The 19,704-nt window shown below is 37.6% G+C and overlaps 1 protein-coding gene and 1 long non-coding RNA gene across 4 annotated transcripts in view; one reads left to right on the top strand and one right to left on the bottom strand.

Annotated features, from left to right (window-relative positions):
- Positions 1-19,704, bottom strand: part of LOC126925857 (forkhead box protein A2-A-like) — a 41,302-nt gene that overhangs the window by 6,737 nt on the left and 14,861 nt on the right. For all 3 annotated transcript variants that reach the window (XM_050741842.1, XM_050741841.1, XM_050741840.1), the window contains one exon: positions 13,314-13,841. In XM_050741842.1, the coding sequence (XP_050597799.1) occupies positions 13,314-13,532 (219 nt within the window). In that variant the 5' untranslated portion in view covers positions 13,533-13,841. The remainder of the gene's footprint in view (positions 1-13,313; positions 13,842-19,704) is intronic.
- Positions 3,559-4,351, top strand: LOC126925865 (uncharacterized). The gene is made up of 2 exons (XR_007714162.1): positions 3,559-3,652; positions 3,731-4,351. It is a non-coding gene; the product is annotated as an uncharacterized LOC126925865 (long non-coding RNA).

The following is a 19,704-nucleotide window of genomic DNA, read 5'->3' on the forward strand; positions in this document are numbered from 1 at the left end:
AAATAAGAGGCAAATCAAGTATGATGCACGAGGATTTGTATCGCATCACTATGCTGAATTACCACATTTTTCACTAGGCGTGTAATGTTATATAAACAAGAAATAGCGTATAATGCAGATTTCTATTCGCTGGTGTAACTCGTTAGAGGCGAGCTTGCCGTGTACATGCGGCTATTTAATTAACATAAATGCATATATGTAGAACGTTTCGTAGCTATCTGGAGGAAACAATATTTCACGGGCAGGTACGCGCAATATGTATGTTTGCACTCTGTTGCAAATTAACAAACGCATGAAAATTAATACCTTCTTGTGAATACTAATCAGAATTACTTGCTTTAATGAAACCGAGAAAGAAACGTACAGAGTAAATGAAAAGAACATGGAGGAAAACCATTTTATAATACGTTCTGTTTATGATAATTGGCAATGCAAAACTACCTATCAAATCACAATGATCATAATATTCAAACTGTCTCGACAAAATAACATTCAACATTTGGTATATACCTAGTGATCACAGACGGAGTATGTCCATTTTGTATTGGAACAAAGTATGAAGAGAAATGATGAATATTTTATGATAAATATCATTGTTTTTTATGATGACCAAGTGACGTATAAACTTCATTCTATGAACAATACAGTTAAATTGATCGAACGTTGGTTCTTCTTTAGTGGATGAAAATATTAATTTTCTCGCCAATGCTATTTTATGACACTCCCTGTTTTTCCCCTTATCGCCCAGATGTATAGAACATACCAAAGTTTACGACAGTCAGTATAATTCAATTTCGTTCAGTTAATTTAATTTCAATTTATACATGGGAAACCTCTATTAGAATATACATTATTGCATCGTTTAATCACAAGTTGTGATTTAATTATAAATTAAGGCGAGGTTCGATACAAAAAGTTAGTTGCTCGGCAAGTTTGAGAAAATACAGGATATGCCACTTTTTCCGTCAAACTATATCGATAGCATTCTCTAAGGAAAAATAAGAAAAGAAATATTATATAACCATAAACGCTCAACGATTTTTATTTCGTACGATACCTGCTTTTACGAGATTCTATTTTTTCCATAATTTCAGGATTCTTAGTTCAGATGCTGCATCCAAGTCGATACCATACACAATTTAAAAGTATATGTCGTCGCCCTAATTAACCTGATCTGTCCTAGCTAAAAAGACTGTAATCGAACAATCTACATACGTCTGGTTGGTGTAAAGAATGTAAATTCACGATAATATAATGAGAATTCTACTTAGAAAGTAACAAACGTTCGGTTGCTTGTAAGTCGATTACTTGGCAAATTTTGAACTCAGCTTCTTCTGTTTACCAATTAGTGAACACAATACAGTTGAGAACTATTGGGTTGGCAACTAAGTGATTGCAAATTTTGTCATTAGGTGGCATTGGCATCACTTAGTTGCCAACCCAATAGAGCGCCCATACGCGTTGACTCGAACGCGCATCGTGTTAAATGCTTCATTGAAAAGTTCAGCTCTAGTATGGTATCTGGAAATATTCGACTAGAATAACACTTTTTAAGGGTTTTTGAGGTCGCTGGAGCCAAAAATGAGGGTCGTGTTTACGGAAATGAGGCAAATAATTTTCAGTAGAAGATTGTAGTTAATCTATGGATGTGCCATTAGGTTTGTATTATGTTTTATTTTCCATGAGGCGGTTAGGCCGTGATCATACAGACACCGCTAAGAGCATTTGTAAGCATTGGCATTATGGCTGTGCCATCGTTTGCTTTGCCGCTTACCACTTATCGCTCTGTCTGATCACGGCCTTACGCGGATTTCTATAGGTAAGACGATCGTCCAGCGAATTTTCAAATCGTGGAAAATGATCCTTTTTTAAGACACGTTCACATAACAAATTTTACAGTTCCGATACTATCCAAAAGTTATAACAGAAATACGAAATGACGTGCTTCTGATAGCTCAGACATAGACTTTGTTATTCGACATCGCGCAAGAATAGATCGTTGGTTCACGTTGTAATTCCATTTCGAAATGTTGCACATGATTTTGCGAAATTATTAACGCAGGACTGGTATCTCTTGCATTACGAATATCTGTTCAATTTTACACAAAACGCTCTGAGATGCTTTCTGTCTGAGTGTTAGAGATAACAAGTCAACTAATTAATTAACAAACTGAGATGTATTCTAGTCGAAAGGACAATAACAAGTAAGAATATGGTCTTGACGGCGATATTTATACAAAAATATTGATGAGTACTAGCCGTTCTCCACCAACGGTTACTTGAAGGTGGAGTTGGGAAATTTTCCCGTGTTTTATCGCAATGAGCAATAATCCTAAGAAACTTCTCGGCTTTCAAAATATTTGTAACAATGGACTGCAAAAAATACTAAATTTTATGACTAAGTTTTATGACAATTTTATGGGTATAACAGCTGTTATTATTTGTTATTACTGATTTTCTTTATCATCTGACCCTGAGATAGCCTTTTCTTTGTACTGATTGCATTTATTTTAAGAATAACTAAAATATTTTGTCAAACTGACCGCTCACGGTAGCCATGGCAGACTACAAATTTTTGTCAGAAAATAAAAGAGCAAACTAAAAGTAAACACCGAAAAATATATTGTATGTATGCTTTAGGAAAAGTCAGAAATTATGAAGCGATATGATAAAGTTTAAGTATGGTGAAATTTGTGTGAAAGTTCGAGAGCTGTCAATTGGACCGCCGCTGGTAGGTTTAGTGTTAACGTCACAAATCCTTTGCGTCAACTCCTGACCAGTATCAACATAACTTTCTGACGCAAGTGAGAATCCATATCTGATGATCTTCATGAACGAGGAATTGATTCTCCTAGACTTGTCCATCGGTGATAGTCGTTTAACCATTGTCAGACTGCTTCAGCAAATCAACGACCAAGTAAACATCAGACTTTGTGGCAACGTGTTCTTACACTGTGTCGACAAAACTTTCAAGGGCCTACACGCTTATATGGCACTGTTTCTTAATTTTGCTTGCAAAATATGCTGGTAAAATTTGTGGAGGAAAAACTGGGACGCCCTGTATATCGAAAAATGTAATCGCCAGGCTGCGCACGAAGATCGTATTTAATGTCTGAAGTCTTTAGTAAGGGCATTGATGTTGAAATTCTCGACGATTTCAGCACAGTCTATAGAGCCACTGAATACTTTATGAGCAAATAGGAATTGAGTTATTCTTCTACGTTATTGCGATGATGTAAGTTCAAGATCAACAAGTTAATCAATAAGTTAATAAACAAGTTATGGACCGATAATCGTACGACACGTAGAAGGCAACTGTCAATCGCAGTATTTGCCGGCTACACGCAGAAGTCTGTGCTGAACCCTCTCAAGAAAAACAATACAAGTGGCGAGATATGGTGGCCAAATTATGAATCAATATTTCAATATGAAAAACCTTAGAGCGTTTATTTTTCGAAGGAATTTAAGCTAAAAGAAGGAACTTTTAGAATTCAATTATTGGGTTGGCAACTAAGTGATAGCGGATTTTGTCATTAGGTGGCGCTCAGTTGCCAACCTAATAGATTCAATGCCCTGCAGCTGTAGAGTTAGACGTTTAGTATAAATGTTAAGTAGGTGAAAATAATAATAGCGAGATATTGAACTAAAGGAGGTGAGTACGTGATCATTGAGAGAAGAATTAAATCAGTAGACTAATATCTGTGTATTTATGTAAATTTTAAGTATGCAGAAATAAAGATTCGAAAAATTCTTATTGTGAACTGCTATTATTTGACGAATAATCATAGACAATGAGAAGGAAACAATGAATTTCTATTGTATCAGCTGTATATCGTCTGGCAGTGTGAGGTAAACAAAAGTCTACCGTTTTTGCTTCTGTTTATCGAAATATTGAAAGAGCACTCGAAACTGGTGAATGTTTCAACCCGCTTGCAAAATACTCGAGCTCGTCACTAGCAATGTCAGTTATGCTGATTGACAGCTGCATTCATTATGTTCACACCGCGTGAAGATTTATTTGATGACGCCACTATTCAATTTGTTTCGACATGCTTTTGCAAATAAAGAAACCGTAATATGTTCCGTCTAATTTACGTGTCTCTTATCGATGAACATCGACTATAAAAAAAGCAAGTGAAATATAATTGCCTCGCTATCTGCTACGTCAACATGTCCAGCGATGTTTCAACGAACGAAAATATTCAATGTTACGCGTTAGGTTTAGCCAAAGAACCACTTCCGAATTTCTAGATTCTTAACAGGAAAATTAACAGGAACCTTCTCAAATATTATTTAAAATGTTATTATTCATAATAATAAAAATCAGCTTCGTTATATGTCCTCCTTATAATTTCGTATTAATTTATTATTATTTAATTACTAAGGTAAAGTACACTCTTTCCATATAAAATTTCATTCATTCAAATACGAATTAAGATCGATTACCAGATTCTTCAAATATCTATGGATTTCGTATCTCCTTGGCTGCTAACCTCCAAAATTCACATAATTTTTTTCCACATAAATTACCGCATAGAGTTACATACTTTTTGTAGTTAGATCTATCAAAGTCCTCTTTCGAATGCCCCGAATACTTCAGCGTGAAAAGCTACCCCTTCGTTAACATTTTTATCGTCTTCGTCATAACGACACCGTTTCGTTGCATCGGTACGTTTAATATTGGCCTGGCAACTAAGTGATTGCGGATTTTGTCAATACCACCTAATGACAAAACCCGCAATCACTTAGTTGCCAAGCCAATATATCCGATGCTGTTGTCAGCATCGGAGAAATCTACATGCTTCGGATAATTTTCAGTACCGTGTTTTCGTTTGTTATCGTATGGTTTTTCCAACACCGTGTCGCAGTTACGCCACCTGCCAGTGTTTTAATTATATCGTATCTTGTTCCGGTAGCTGCAACGCTATTAGTTTCATACTAAACTCCCATAATGAAAGTTCACTCGGTCGAATAAAGGAACGAGTACATGACGTATGAACGCTGATAAAGTTTGTACATATTTGAAACGGAGAAAGGCTTAGGTTAGTGGAAAATGTTACGCGCCGATGATAGAACGTTCGAACGTTGCAGTATTCGGGTAAAGGTGGCTCTGTCCTACTTTAACACTTTACCGACCGATAGCCTATTAATCGCATTCTGTCGTCGACGCTTACCGACCGATAGCCTATCAATCGGCCTTTTGTCCCCAACAATCTTTCTCATTATTTGAGCACTAATTTGTTATTTAGTACTAAGGTACTTTGCTCAATTGCGTCAGTTGCGTTGCTTCGTAAGCTCCCACAGTTTTATACCAATTTGAGAAACTTACCGTTCGCGATGGACGAAAAGAATGGTATTGGAGAGTCTAAACGGAAACAGAACCGGCGCTAGGGAGAATCTGCGCCTGAGATGCCGGTCGGACGATGCTGTTGAATCGCTAGCGGTCGGTAAAGCGTTAATACGAAGCTGAATGAATATTGCACACGTTAATACGTATCTTGCGTACAGTGAAATCAGAGTGAACACGCGTTGTATGGAAAGGAAAAAATAGAAAAAAATCCAAATATACTTGGAAGGTTAGAAGAAGGCGCGGAGGTGTTGGAAAAATCGCAAAAACCTACAACGTCGGAAGATGTATAATTAATGAACATGAAAAACAGGAACCTGTAATTGAAAATTACACAAGTGTTTCAACAAGTGGAAAAACTTGAATGGAATTGTGAAATAAATACCCACGGCCTGCTGTATAGTAATAGCTTTCTTAGAACGGCAATAAAGAACAGAAACGCGTAAATGAAAATTACTCGACTGTTTCAAGATACATATATATATATATATACATATATTATGCGAAAATATTTTTGAAATTTGGGCAAATATTATCATCGATAATTTCAGTTGTGATGTTGGAAGGGAGGAGATGGATAGAGCGAAAATGACGATGACAAAGTTTATTTTGAAATATTTATAACATTTCGAAGACGGCTTAAAAAATGATCTGTCGCACAAACAGACTATAATTTAACGTGGTTCAATACATTAACGAAATTTGATTTAGCGGTAAAAAGCAGGTAGAATTTGTAAATAATTTAGAAAGCATTTTACGATTGTTCTTGTATTATCGATTTTGAAACATAAAGAGGCGCGTGGTTTCTATTAGCGAAAAATTCCCTCGTCCGAACAGTTACGTGACCCCATTAATTCCCATACTGGAACTTCCATTTTATTGTTCCATTAAAATCTTCGATTCCCTTTTTTTTTTTTAACATTCTATTAATACACTTTTTACTGTTTAACATCCTTCCTTTTTGTTTTTTATTTCTTTATCAAATACGTTACATCTGACGATACATTTGCAATTCATATCTTCGTTCTTCGTTGCTTTAACACGAGCTATTATATCTGGCAAAAAAAGAGCGCAGCGTGCAACGTAGTGTAAAAGCTTGAGCTATTATTCTGCTTGAGCTAAAGTATAACGGAATACTAGATGAAAAATGTGGTATAATAAAGCAATGTATCAAGAGGAATAATAGCGACGGTGATATCGTAATTATCGTTTGTAATTTATGATTACTGAAATAACTGTGTATATACGCGATTACTTGTACCTGTGTTATTTTAATTCAACGCGTGATTAAAAATACATTTGCTTTTCTATAGAATAAAAGAGGAAACTAAGGTGAAACTGGTGCTGACATGTATCGGATTCTAACGTAAATTCATCCTATTTTTAAACATATCAGATTGTTGGAAAAGTTTCTTTCGTTTTATGAACAAATAATAGACCTTTATATTATTTTGCCAAATTACTTACGACCCATTTTGTTCTGTTCAGATAAATACCGCGATAGTTCACAGATTTGGTTTCACATTTCTATGAAGGTGCACTGTTGTGAAAAACACGTTTGCGAAAGAAAGACATTTTTCCGACAACCTAATACATTCTACCTTGAATATGTATAATCTTTTGTATATTTTTGTATAAAAATTGTATGAAATTAAACGATCTTGTAACTTGGTGTTTAAGATTTCTCGGCTTTCCAGCAAACACTGGATGCTAACGTACCTAGTTTTCTTTTTATAAATATCGTACAAGACGAATTTATATTTATATTACGTGGCGATATAATTTCAGGAAAATGTATATTTTTATATAAATAATTAAAATGCAAGTGCTGGGGCAAAATTCAATTTTCACCACTACCAACGTCCATTATCTTTCGCATCGTATTTCTACTTCGCTTTTATGTCCCCGAAATTACTACTCGCGACCGATGATGTTGTACTTAAAAACTGACCACCATATTTCACCCCGACACTCGAAAACAACTTGAAATTTCAAGCATCGTACGAGTATCTTCGTGCAAATTGAAATTACCGAGGAATTATCATAAAAATGACCTCGTACCTCGTTTGATTTATGGTCGATGCGAATGTCGATGTTGCACCTGTCCAACGATAAAATGTATCTACACTGGATCATGAGCATCGGACAGTGAAATCAAGCGGAACCAGTCGTCTTGTAAGCGGATTTTTGCCACGTTCGTGTTTATAACAAGCACAGTTGAAATAAGGAAAATTGTAGAATCGAAGTAGAGAATTCTTCCTAAAAGAAGATCTGCCACTTTGTTTCGAAATAATTTTCAAACGAAACGGCATACAGATACCGGTACGTTTCTATTTGTATTTTGTATCGATAGTTTGTCGAGTCGTTCGTAATTTTATTTAAATGCGCTGTCCATGTCGAGGCATCTCAGAAAATTGACATCTCTTTTCCTCGTTCGATTAAAAATATCGTCCGCTGGTTTATCGCAGAAAGTTATCAAGCAAGTTCCTCGAACAATCATAATTACAAACAGCTATAATAGCTAAGTGGAGTAAGTAGAAAACTATATTGGAAAGAATAAAACTGGCAGAAAGAAACAGTGGAAAATCAGGAAAATAAACAAGCTTTGTATGTATCAATGAGGCAGAACTATGGCAAGTATGTGGCAGGAAAAATTCAAAATCGACCGAACACGTGCTGAGACACTGTTCAATGTGTGGCAAATCCAAAGCAGAAATATATAGAAATAAAAAGAACAGGAGAATTATGAAAGTGAACTTCGAAGAGAACGTAAAAAGAAGTTCGTACAGAGAGCAGTGAAAATTAGAGTAATTTGTTTAAAGTACCGAGATAGCATACCTTCGTTTAAGACAATGCAATGTAAATTAGATATTAGGAAATGAGGAACAAGACTGGAAAACATAGAACAGAAGCTGATGTTGCAGCAAGGAGCGTCGTTGCTTATATATTTTTCCATATTTTTTCTAATTATCTTTGTTGCTTATATTTACCTTTTTACGTATATTTGTAGCTCTCCTATTACGTAAACTTACGAAAGCCTAACGCAAGAATAATAGCAAGAATATATAATATACAATAAAAAGTGTAATATAACATTTAATTTGGTAACAAGCTGTATAACGTAACGTCAGCTATTTAAGGAATGAAAACACTTGGAGACTCCAAATATTTGATCGTTCGAGAAATGAAATAGTGGCGAAGAGCTAAGAAGAGGCTACATTTGCATATTTATTAGAGACTAGGAATTTTTATGGAAATTTATTTTACGAGCGCAAGCAAAGAAGTTGAGCGACTGATTCGATAAACTATCGATACAAAATATGTAAATCTATCGCCTATTATAAAGCAGCTCGTCAGAGAACTAACGCGATTAGTCTGTGGTAAAACAACAATCCCGATCTTACGACCCATGTAGCTTCTCTACTCTACAAGAATAGAAAAAAGGTCTGGCGAAATTCACCGTTTAGACGACGAATTCTCATTAACGAAATCTCTGAAGAACGATCGGAAGGCGGAAAACGATCGTCCGAATTCGCTGAGATAAAACGAGCCAATCTTTTTATTATTTTTGTCCCTGTGTGTTGAGGCCGTGTTAAATAACGTTGTAGGACAAGTCTCCCTCTTCGTTTCTGTTATATTTCTCTCGACCATCTGTTTCGCACCTGCCTCGACCCAAATCGCTGAGAAACACGATCGAGTTAATGTCCAGGATCCACTGCTTCCTTTTGCTCTTCCTTCTTCGTTCCTCGTCTTCGTTTTTCGGTTGCTTCCGTGATTCGTTCGATAGTTCTGGCTTCGGAGGATCGCGCGATGTACAATCCTCGTGTTGCCATTACATTCGATACGCGCGATCAAGTTTCTTCAACGAATTTTCATTTGCATTAATTTTCCTCTCGTCTCAGCAACGAGAACTGTTCGTAGCGTTTGAAGAAAATATTTGCTGTAGAACTAAGACGAGCTGTATACTGGCAACGACCTTTTCTGGTTCGAATCTGAAATATCTTTTAACCTTACGAAATACCATTGGGTGGAAAACGAGCGACAAAAAGCCAGCAGAGTTAACAAAGCGATGGTCGAAGGTTGGTAGCTTCAGAACTTGGCAAGAAAATATTATTTCACAATTTTCCATTTAATTTGTCGATAATTGTAGTTTAATTCTACCTGAGATCGTAATCGTTTCGCGAATCTCATCTGTTCATTTTTTTTCCCCCTTTCAACCAATAGAAAATACTGCATAGGATAAGGTAATTAGGAGAAAGAGCAACTATAACTCACAGTTTGTCCAGTAGACATTAAAATTTTACCGACCGATAGCCGACTAATCGGTTTTTTGTTACCGACGCTTACCGACCGATAGCCTATTAATCGGCTTTTGTCGCCGACAATCTTTCTCATTATTTCAGCAGTAATTTGTTATTTAGTACTAAGATACCTTACCTAGTTGCGTCAATTGCGTTGCTTTGTAAGCTCCCACAGTTTTATATCAATTTGAAAAACGTACCGTTCGCGATGAACAAAAAGAATGGTATTGAAGAGTCTAACCGAAACAGAGCCGGCGCCATGGAGAATCTGCGCCTGAGATGCCGGTCGGATGTGCCTGTGCTGTTGAATCGCTAACGGTCGATAAAGTGTTAACAGAATCGTCTATCGATCGGTAAATATCGCTTTTATTTCAACATACCACGTAAGTATTTATTGGGTTGGTAACTAAGTGATTGCGGGTTTTGTCATTAGGTGGTATTGAGAAAATCCGCAATCACTTAGCTGCCAACGCAATACTGTTTCGAAGAAGATTATGCTGCGACGTCCGTAAAAATGTTTGCTGCCGTTTGACATTGGCGATATGTTGCAATAAAAAAAAAGTGTTTTGTCCAACATATAGGGATAGGATACGATGTTTGTATAGAGTTTGCAACTTTCTTATCTCGGTAGGTAAGCGCAAGACATATGAAACAATAAGATAAGCACAAGTACATATGTAGAAAAACGGAGCCAAAGTGGATTAGACGTTGTACGTGATTTGGAAAATGAAAGCTTAGGAATGTTGCCGCCGATTACCTTACGGAGATCTCAAACGATCGTTTATGCGATATTTTCTCGTATAGCGATATAATAATACATAAATAACGAAGAAATATTTTCCTTAAGAGATTTCTTCCTCATTTTTCCTAAATCATTAATCATAGTTAACTGTATCCTTGGAATTTAATGGGCTGTTGGCGCGATAAAAAGCGCGAAGAAGAAGACAAGATTGCCGGTGTGTTATCTTTTAATACGCGAGCGAACAAAACGGATGCGTAGTCAGATACAGATCTACGCAATGTCTGGTGTACACGTCGTTTCATTTGTAACATCTAATTAGCAACACGATCGCATCTTCCTACGCCAACAAATTCTCGCAAAACGTATTTTATTCCACGTGGTCGCGTTTTCTTTCCTCTGTCTTCCCCCCTCCCTTTTCTCATTAATTCAATTAAAAAAATAAAATCAAAGACACTTTTTCAAGTTCAAATAATACTCTTTTTTTTACGTCGCTTCTCTCGTCTCTGTATTGGTTCCATCGCGTTCAATCTTTTTGCTTATATTTCTGTCGTCTAAGTAAAAAAACACGAAGACCGTAATAGTCGACTTCCGTACGTTCGCGTTACAACTATACGAACAATCGTTTGAACTAGGAAAGAAGAATCAAGTTCCATTAATCATGTCTCCTCTTCTTTTATCTACACTTTGATCTCACGGTTACCAGGCAGAAAACAATTGCTTTACCAAAGGTTTTCTCGCCTTACCGCCACTATCTTCGATGAATTGTCCTTTCTTTTGTTTTTTCTTCTTAAAATTCGTAATTGTTGTACTGCTCGAAGTAACAGCCTTTTACGTTCGACTAGACGAGCCGAGTATAGCAAACTCTTTGGAGCAAATTCAGGACAGTCGCCACAGGCACAAGGATCCGCCACGCTTGTAATATCTTCCGATCGGAGAGAGAGAACTGTATACTCTGTATGTTGCATTTTGTTATGGCTTTGTTTGTGTGCCTGGGAAAACAAGTTAATGTCTGCTCGACTGTCGCTGTATGTGTCACGTTGTGGTATCTGTGAAGCATCAAAGCAACAGCTACGGGAAAAATGGCATTCGAATTTGGCGTATTTACGCGAGACCTTAATGTTTATTACAGGCGTAACGCAGATAAGAACGAAGTAAATATCTATTTTGTTGTTTGACTGCCACGTGGCTCATATATGGCCCATCACGGTTCCTCCTGTGACGCCACGGTGGTCACTGGTGACCGGAACGCTTCAACTTCTTACAATTGTAAAAATTCAATGAAAATTGACAGTTAGGGTATTTTGGATATAACCGAAAAATAGAAGATACTTTGATATGGAAAGTGTCTCATTGAACGATTAAACATTTTTATTGGAACATCAATTAAAAGAAATGAGAAGAAATCTTGCATCTAACGGTGCACTGTGTTAAAACACTTTAAACATAAATGTGGCTCATCAATACAATTTGGATAATAGGTGGTCACTTTTTTCCTCTGATTCTTAGCAATTTTTCATCCTAATTGTTTAACATTTTTTTATACCACTCTCTGGAAAATTTTCGTGCCAGCTACGCTTGCCCTTCTTTCTTCTGTATTTCCTGTGGCAATCTTTGTCCAATAAGTATATTTGACTGCTCTGGTGAATGGCTCTGTGTAAGGTGCATTGCCAGTGCCATTCTAAAATCTGATACCTTGAACTTTGTTTTTGTTGCTTGTTTAGAGAGTATCATCGCGTTTGAAATTCATGTATTTAACAATAACTCTGAAGCTAATTTTATACACCACTTGAGGGTTCCTCTATGTGGTGTAGAATATGCTATCATTTGATCCGATAAGTCTACAGCACATTTTCCTCTCTTGTAATCTACCACTACCATTGATTTATCACAAACATAATTTTCTTTGCGGACCTCTACCATTTCAGCCGAATGTTTCGTCGAAATCATAAAAATAATCATAATAGTGTTTATTAATGTCTTCTACACGGTTCAATAATATATTCTGCACGTTACCAAGGCGCCAATAAGATAAACGGTCCATTCAGGAAGAATGTTGTCTTACATCATCAATTTATGACTATTTTGTCATTATATGCTTTGAATAATAAAAATACTTCCGTAGCGTCCTCAGTAAAACATTTGATTTCGGCGTGGCAGTCAAAGTGTTAAAGTGTCTCCTTGCTAAAAAAAAAAAAAAAAAAATTGCGAAAGAGAAATTAGCGAATGCGGCATCGTATCCCATAGGGTCTGTGACGTGTCTTCCATAAAATATGGCAAACCTTGTCGACGCTTGTCGCTTTTCTTTCTCTTTCTTTTTTCCATTTTTGTTGATTTTGCACGAGAAAAATTGAAAACTGTTTTTGTTTCTCGTAATAGGTACGCAACCGTGTTATTATAATAAAAGGACGCGTCGTTTCGATAGCTACGAAATCAAAGTAATTGGCTCTTAATCAAAAAGCACGACGTTTCTGCTGAATTTACGCGCAGATAAAAACACCAGCTACTCCATAATGATCGACGTTTATAGATGCCAGTCGTTTTATCGCGTATTAACTTTTAAAGGGAAGCTTCGTCGTGCACGATAGCCCGCGCGAAGGAAGCAACAGTCGTCCTCTGGCGACTTGCAATTCTCATTTCTAATATTCTAATCAATTTATGCCCTGTCGAAAATAACTGCACTTCCGTACATTTTCCATAAATTTCATTTATCGAATCCAGTTCTTCAAACTGTTGCGCGTACGGCTAAAGCCGAATCTGCGCTCGATGAAACCAGCCTTCGTCCACTGCGTTGGCCCAAAGTGTAAATTCGGCTTAAGGTAAAATAAACAAACGTACACCTGGTCAGTGAGAAGAATTAATACGCTACATCAGCCTGCACATCTACGCAACAGAAACAAACACACGACTCGATACAGCCACGTACCTTGATGAAACAGTCGTTGAAGGACAAATTGTGCCTGAGAGAGTTCTGCCATCTGCGAGTATCCTTGCGATAATAGGGGAACCGATCGGCGATAAACTTGTAGATCTCAGCCAGAGGCAACATCTTATCCCTCGACGACCAGATCGCCATCGCTGTCAACGAAATATACGAATATGGCGGCTTCTGGTCGCCGTAAGTATCCCTCGATGGTCGAGGCATCTTCCAGCCAACAGTTCCTCGCCTCGATTTCTTCAGAACACTTACACACCGCGAGTTTCGCCTACTTTTCTCATCGAACGAGTTTTTTTTTTTTTCTTAATCTCTTCTTTCTTCCTTCTGTCACATTTTTCTCTCACTTCTCATCTTTTCTTCCCTTGACACTCTTCGCGCGCGGACACACTGCTGCGTCTTCAGAGTGTCGTGTATTATTCGAATGGCGTTTTCGATGGTTATTACCTTGGCTCGATGGCAGTCATTTTAGACACTGGCTGGTGCTGGCGGCGATCGATGACGAGGCTCACAGGCGTCCTAGGAAACGACAAGAAACGTATTCGTTAGGAACATTTGGAAGCTTAGACGCGACGTTCGAGGGGAAAATTCGGATGATTATTTATAGAGGATCTATCGATAGCAACGATATCCAAATCGTCTTAGTTAGCAGCTGTAGAAAGAAGTAATTAATTTAGGCGAATACGTTAGTTTCTCTCGTTTCAGAAGGAAATAATAGATGCACATTTTTCCTTATAAATTATTTTATCGAATTACGAACGTGTTCCATCGCAGCATAATTCAACGAAATAATACGAAAGAAAAAAATGTGCGTCGGTTATTTCCTTCTAAAACGAATGAAACTTTCGGGATGACGTAACGTCACGTATAAAAATCGAATAAACTGGTGCATATTTTTGATTGGTCGTGAAGGTTCTCCTATAGGAATCGAATGGTAGGTTCTCGGAGAAGAAAAAATTCCCGAAATTCTCGCGCCTCGGAGTAATTAACCGCGAACGTAAATAAAAACCAGTGTACCTAATCAACGTTGAAAAGCAGACACGTTCGTTGGTATAATAAATCGTGTTCGCACAAGCAGCCTTAGGAAATCACAAGTCAGTCGAATAGAACGAAATGATACGTCGAATAAAACGATCTGAATCGACCTAAATCTAGTTAATCATACACCGAGAGAAATGACCACGAATGAAACCTTATCGCAATCGGTATACACATTTGTCACTTTCGTTAGTGGAAAGTTTTTGCTGGATAGCTACGTATATTTGCGCTCCTGTGTATACTTAGGCTACGTACGTGTAAAAATCGATCGAGAATATACATAGGGTCATTCGATAAATTTCTGTCGGTTTTCCAGCCGCACTCCATAGCTAAAACCTTTTTTTTAAAACGTTTTTTAGAAAAGGCAAAACCCGTAGAAAAAACTTAACCCTGTGCACTCGTATGTCTCGACGTCAGTTTTTATCTCAGCAGCTCCTTTGTCGAGTCCCACGTTTTTTTGCGAAAGAAGAACAGAATTCCATCCTGGAAATTGTTTCAAGATGTATCATACACTTAAAAATTAGAAAATACAATAATAGTGTGAATAAAACTGGTATTTAAATCTTATATTTCTTCTAACTCTTATTTTCTTAAAATTTCTTATTATTTCTTTTTAAATCTTCTAACTCTTATTTATTTAAATTGTCTTATTTTTTAGTTCAAATAGATTTCAAATAAAACGCTTAAAAGCGTTGCGAGCTGCTGATAACGAAATTGAAATAAAATTCCGAGTGCGAAGGGTTAAGGTCCTAAGCGTAGAAGCTTCGAATTTACGAAAGAAATCGTTCGATCGAAATTTGTATTTATCGAGTGCCTTCGCGTGGAACGTAGGACAAGAAAAATAGAATTCGAAAGTTGAAACGATAGAATCAGCGATAAAGCGAAATATCTTCTTTCGCTCAGTGCTAACTGCAGTGTCTCTCCTTCGAACGAAACATCGAAGCTGTAGCCACTGGCGTCCGATTCCCAGAAGAAATAAGATTTAAATGTAACTTACGTGTTTACGTGACAAGCACACATTAGGAATCCTATCGTATAATAAATTAAACGCGTTTTGACAGTTCTTAATTACCATTTGGCTACGTATTTCACTTGTTTCAAATTTCACACACTTGTCCAACTACCAAACGTATCTACAAGTAGCATTCGCAGTTAGCCAGTTGCTAGGATCTTCTCTTTACAAGTCTGTTTACGTCTATTCGAGTTTACCACGACTGCTTGAAAAGCCTGAGATAATCTGATTCGAAATTTAGCTATTAAAGTTGCCATGTTCTAGTTCGATAATAATTTTTTGGGTTGGAAACTAAGTGATTGCGGAATTTGTCGTTACGTGGTATTGACAAAATCACTTAGTTTCCAATCCAATAATTAGGTGTACGATCTACTCGTTGGATAAAGCGTCCAGTGAGTAACATTGAACTGTTTCTCTTTTCAAATATCCACTTATCCTCTTATCATCTGCGTAAATTAACACTTTACCGACTGATAGCCGATTAATCGGCTTTTTGTCACCGACACTTACCGATCAATAGCCTATTAATCGGCTTTTTGTCGCCGACGCTTACCGACCTATAACCTACCTATAGTTAATCGGTTGTCATGGCGATAAACGATCTCTTTCATTATATGAGCAGTAATTTGTTATTTAGTACTAAGATACCTTGCTCAGTTGCGTCAATTGCGTTGCTTTGTAAGCTTCCACAGTTTTATACCAATTTAACGATCGAATATGCGTATGCTGTTAAACCGCTAGTGATCAGTAAAGTGTTAAAAGAAACATAGCATAGATATTCACGCGGAACGAACATAACGAACGCAGCTGTCGATTAAATGCGGCTGTCATCGCTAGAGAGCAGGTCGGGCACTTTGCAAGCAGGTTCAAAGTATTGAAACATTGGCTGGTTGGAACTGCCGAAAGCGTTCGCCAAACATCTTTCCATGGACCATACGGTGGTTAGGAATACAAACATTTGGCGATTTTTCTTTTTACGAATCACGCTACCATAAGTTTTTTTAAATGCTGTTCTTGGCCGGCCTTTGTTGTCCGCAGATTATTTGCCCTTTTTCTCATAGTTGTCTCGTTTAGTCTTCCGCCTTCTTTCGCCGCGGCATAACGGCCGAGAACATCTTTCGGTCTGTGAATTCTCGGAAATACGATCCTCCCGGCCTAACCCTCCTCCGAGCGTTTCTCATGAATCATAGTGTTTCAATGATGATGCCTGTTACACGGTTTAACAAAACGCTAGACGTGGCGTGATTTCTCTCTCGGATCTCCTTTGTTTCGCTAAAATCCTGATATACAAATATCAATCTCACGTTATTTCAATCGGTTTTTAAAAACGGCCGTACTTCTCCATCTTTTCTGCATCGTGGTCCGCCTGAACGTCTAATTGATCATAGTGAAGCAGTTTGTTATTTCTGAAATGCCTAGCTATCTGTGTTTAATATAAACAGAAGCAGATAATACGAACAAAATAGAAGAATCTGTTCATCGTTTGATCATCACCGACGAACACAAATTTCGAAAATGTGCTAGATGTTTGTGTATCTTCAATCGTCAGAGGAATCTAATACGATTGTGGCGAACCGTTCGTTTTGTCTGGACGAAAAGCGCAACTTTTGAGCAATCGGAAAATTATTGGGTTGGCAACTAAGTGATTGCGGATTTTGTCATTGGTTGCTAATGACAAAATCCGCAATCACTTAGTTGCCAACCCAATAGAAACACGAAGAAAGACGACTACTTGACGCTATCGGCTTGATCGGCGATGAAAATAAATGCAACGTAATTTTTTAATCAACGCGAAAACAAGTGCTCGACAATTTGCCACGTTTCGAAATGCTTATACACTGAGCTGCCTTTAAGTAAAAAGAGAAATAATTCTTCCACAGCTAACACTCTATACCTACCTACTCTGTAACTATTGTGTTGATAACTAAATGAATGCGGATTTTGTCATTGGGTGGTAATGACAAAATCCGCAATTATTTAGTTGCCAACCCAATACAAAGTTTCCATGATACATAAACGCACTTTTTGTAAATACTTCAATCGTTAAACCTACACTGAAAAACAAGGAAAAAGAGCAACTTACGAACGTATGTCGTATGCGTGCAGGGCCGGCGTGACCTTCTGCGGGGCCTGAATACACATTCAAATCTTACATGTAAATTTTATAAGGAATTATTTATTTACAAATGCTGTTACATATTATATATTTTTTGTAAGCAGTTTTTTAAACAAATCCAAGTAATATTTTTTCGCATCCATAATTCACTTTCAAGGGACAAAAAATTCAATGAAAGTACAAAATCTGTAATCTTGTACGACTTTTGCAAAAAACTATCGATGTAGTTTAATTTCTCTAAAAAGTACATTTTTCCGAAAGCGCCTAAATTTTTATCTAAAGTAGTTTCCAAGATACGAGGACTTTATGAAGTTACACTGAACTTTGATGATTTTTGTCTGTCAAAACGCGGGCCCGGGTTCCGGCGAACGCACTGAACCTGCCTTGCGCCGGCCCTGTGCGCATTCGTCCAATATAAATACGATAGATGGCAGAAGACGCAAAAAGACAGAAAACCAATGGATTTGGAGGATCATATTGCCCATGCAATCTCACTCTATTCGTCGTGATATTCAGAATATCGCGAAAGCGCAGGTTTACGGAATGTTCTCGCTGCAAAGAGGAAACCACTTGGACAATGTCACACTCTACCCGAGCATAATACGAAAACTATGCTACGCAACAGTCACATTTCTATTTGTATCAGCGCGTAGATTTACGGCCTAAAGCGACGACTCGCACTTATGTATCACCCGGTATGTCACTGTATGTGTAATCGAACTTCGTTCTTGATTAAATACTCTTTTGCACAATTTCCCGTATTAAAACAGCCGTAAAAGAGGCAATCTGACGTGCAGATCGACGACTGGGTAGGAACAAGAAGAGCCACGCACCATTCGTGACCAGGAAAATTGCTGGGAATGAAATTAAAAATCGCAAAATCAACTTTTCCATCGGGAGAGGGGCAGGGGGCGCACAGGGCGCGCGTTTAACGGGGTGTAATTGCGGGAAATAAAGTTTCGAATTGGCTGGATAAGATCGCGGTGTGACACACACGCGAATAACTTTCCTTATCGGCGATACACCGAGCCATTAACAATTAGCGATCGCGTGAAAACAGCCAGTCTACGTATGCCTATGTAACTACAGCGGCTACAAAAAGTATTTATACGTTACCCTTATTTTCCAGTGAAACGTTTTTTTCCTGTTTTTTTCTTTTATTTCTTTTTATTAGCTTCCACGTTTTCTTTTTTATCCCCATAGGTACTGTTCGAATTTCTCCAGTCGTATGATTTCAATTTTAATTTTCGAACAGCTCTTAGTTTGATTCTCCAGGTTATCGTAAACGCAAGAGCAAGAAGAAAATTTAATTTACAATTTCTATCGTATCGAAAACGTGAGCCGGAACAAAACAAAGTTTACTTTGCTATGCTTCCGTGTTGCTGGAAACCAACAGATGAGAAGAAAAGAACAGGTGGATTTTAAGCGACACCGATAGAGTCACAGTTAAACGACTCTTCTGTTTCCAACGAAGCTGATCTTCTTTTCTACCGCGAACGTTGCTCGTAAGCAGATGAAGACATCGTCGTTAACGTTGTGACGTTCGAGGCAGAATGGTGACATTTCCACAAACGATCGTTTTTGGGTGGAACGAGCGTGCAGAAGAAAGACAGAGCGAAAAGTCAATACGGAAAACCATTGAAGCACAACTGTACGAAAATGATGGGCTGTCGTAAAGCAGTGGCAGCTTTTAAGGCAGTTCGCAGAACTGCACCGATCAGCAACAAGCTGGCGTTCTGTTCACACAATTCTCGGAACATTAGTTCAGCATCTCTGCAAACTGTACTCGTCACTACATCGCATTTAAAAAAATGTTGCACTATAATTTGGTCCAGCAACAACGAACGCGTGCGAATAGACGAGTTCCACGTTGCTGCGTGCACGATGCAACGCAGAACATTGTCGTTGCTTGCTTATCTTGAAAAATGATTTTTTCGTACCTTCTACGATAAACTTTGCAAATTTATCTTAACGTACTTCGATGCTAAACAGATATCGATACTATATTTAATATGTCGCGTAGATACAACAACGATAAATATGGTAATTGCGGGGTGTGGAGGGACATTTTTCTTAACGTTGCCATGTTGCAGTTACTTCTCTTGTTAGATATCGATTTTTTTTTATAACATGTACCTGATAATTATAAATAATACAAAATTTATTACAGTCGGATCTAATTAGTAAGCGACGTACAAATACTTTTTTTAGCCACT

This window comes from Bombus affinis, chromosome 16 (genome assembly GCF_024516045.1).
Source record: "Bombus affinis isolate iyBomAffi1 chromosome 16, iyBomAffi1.2, whole genome shotgun sequence".
Classification (NCBI taxonomy): domain Eukaryota; kingdom Metazoa; phylum Arthropoda; class Insecta; order Hymenoptera; family Apidae; genus Bombus; species Bombus affinis.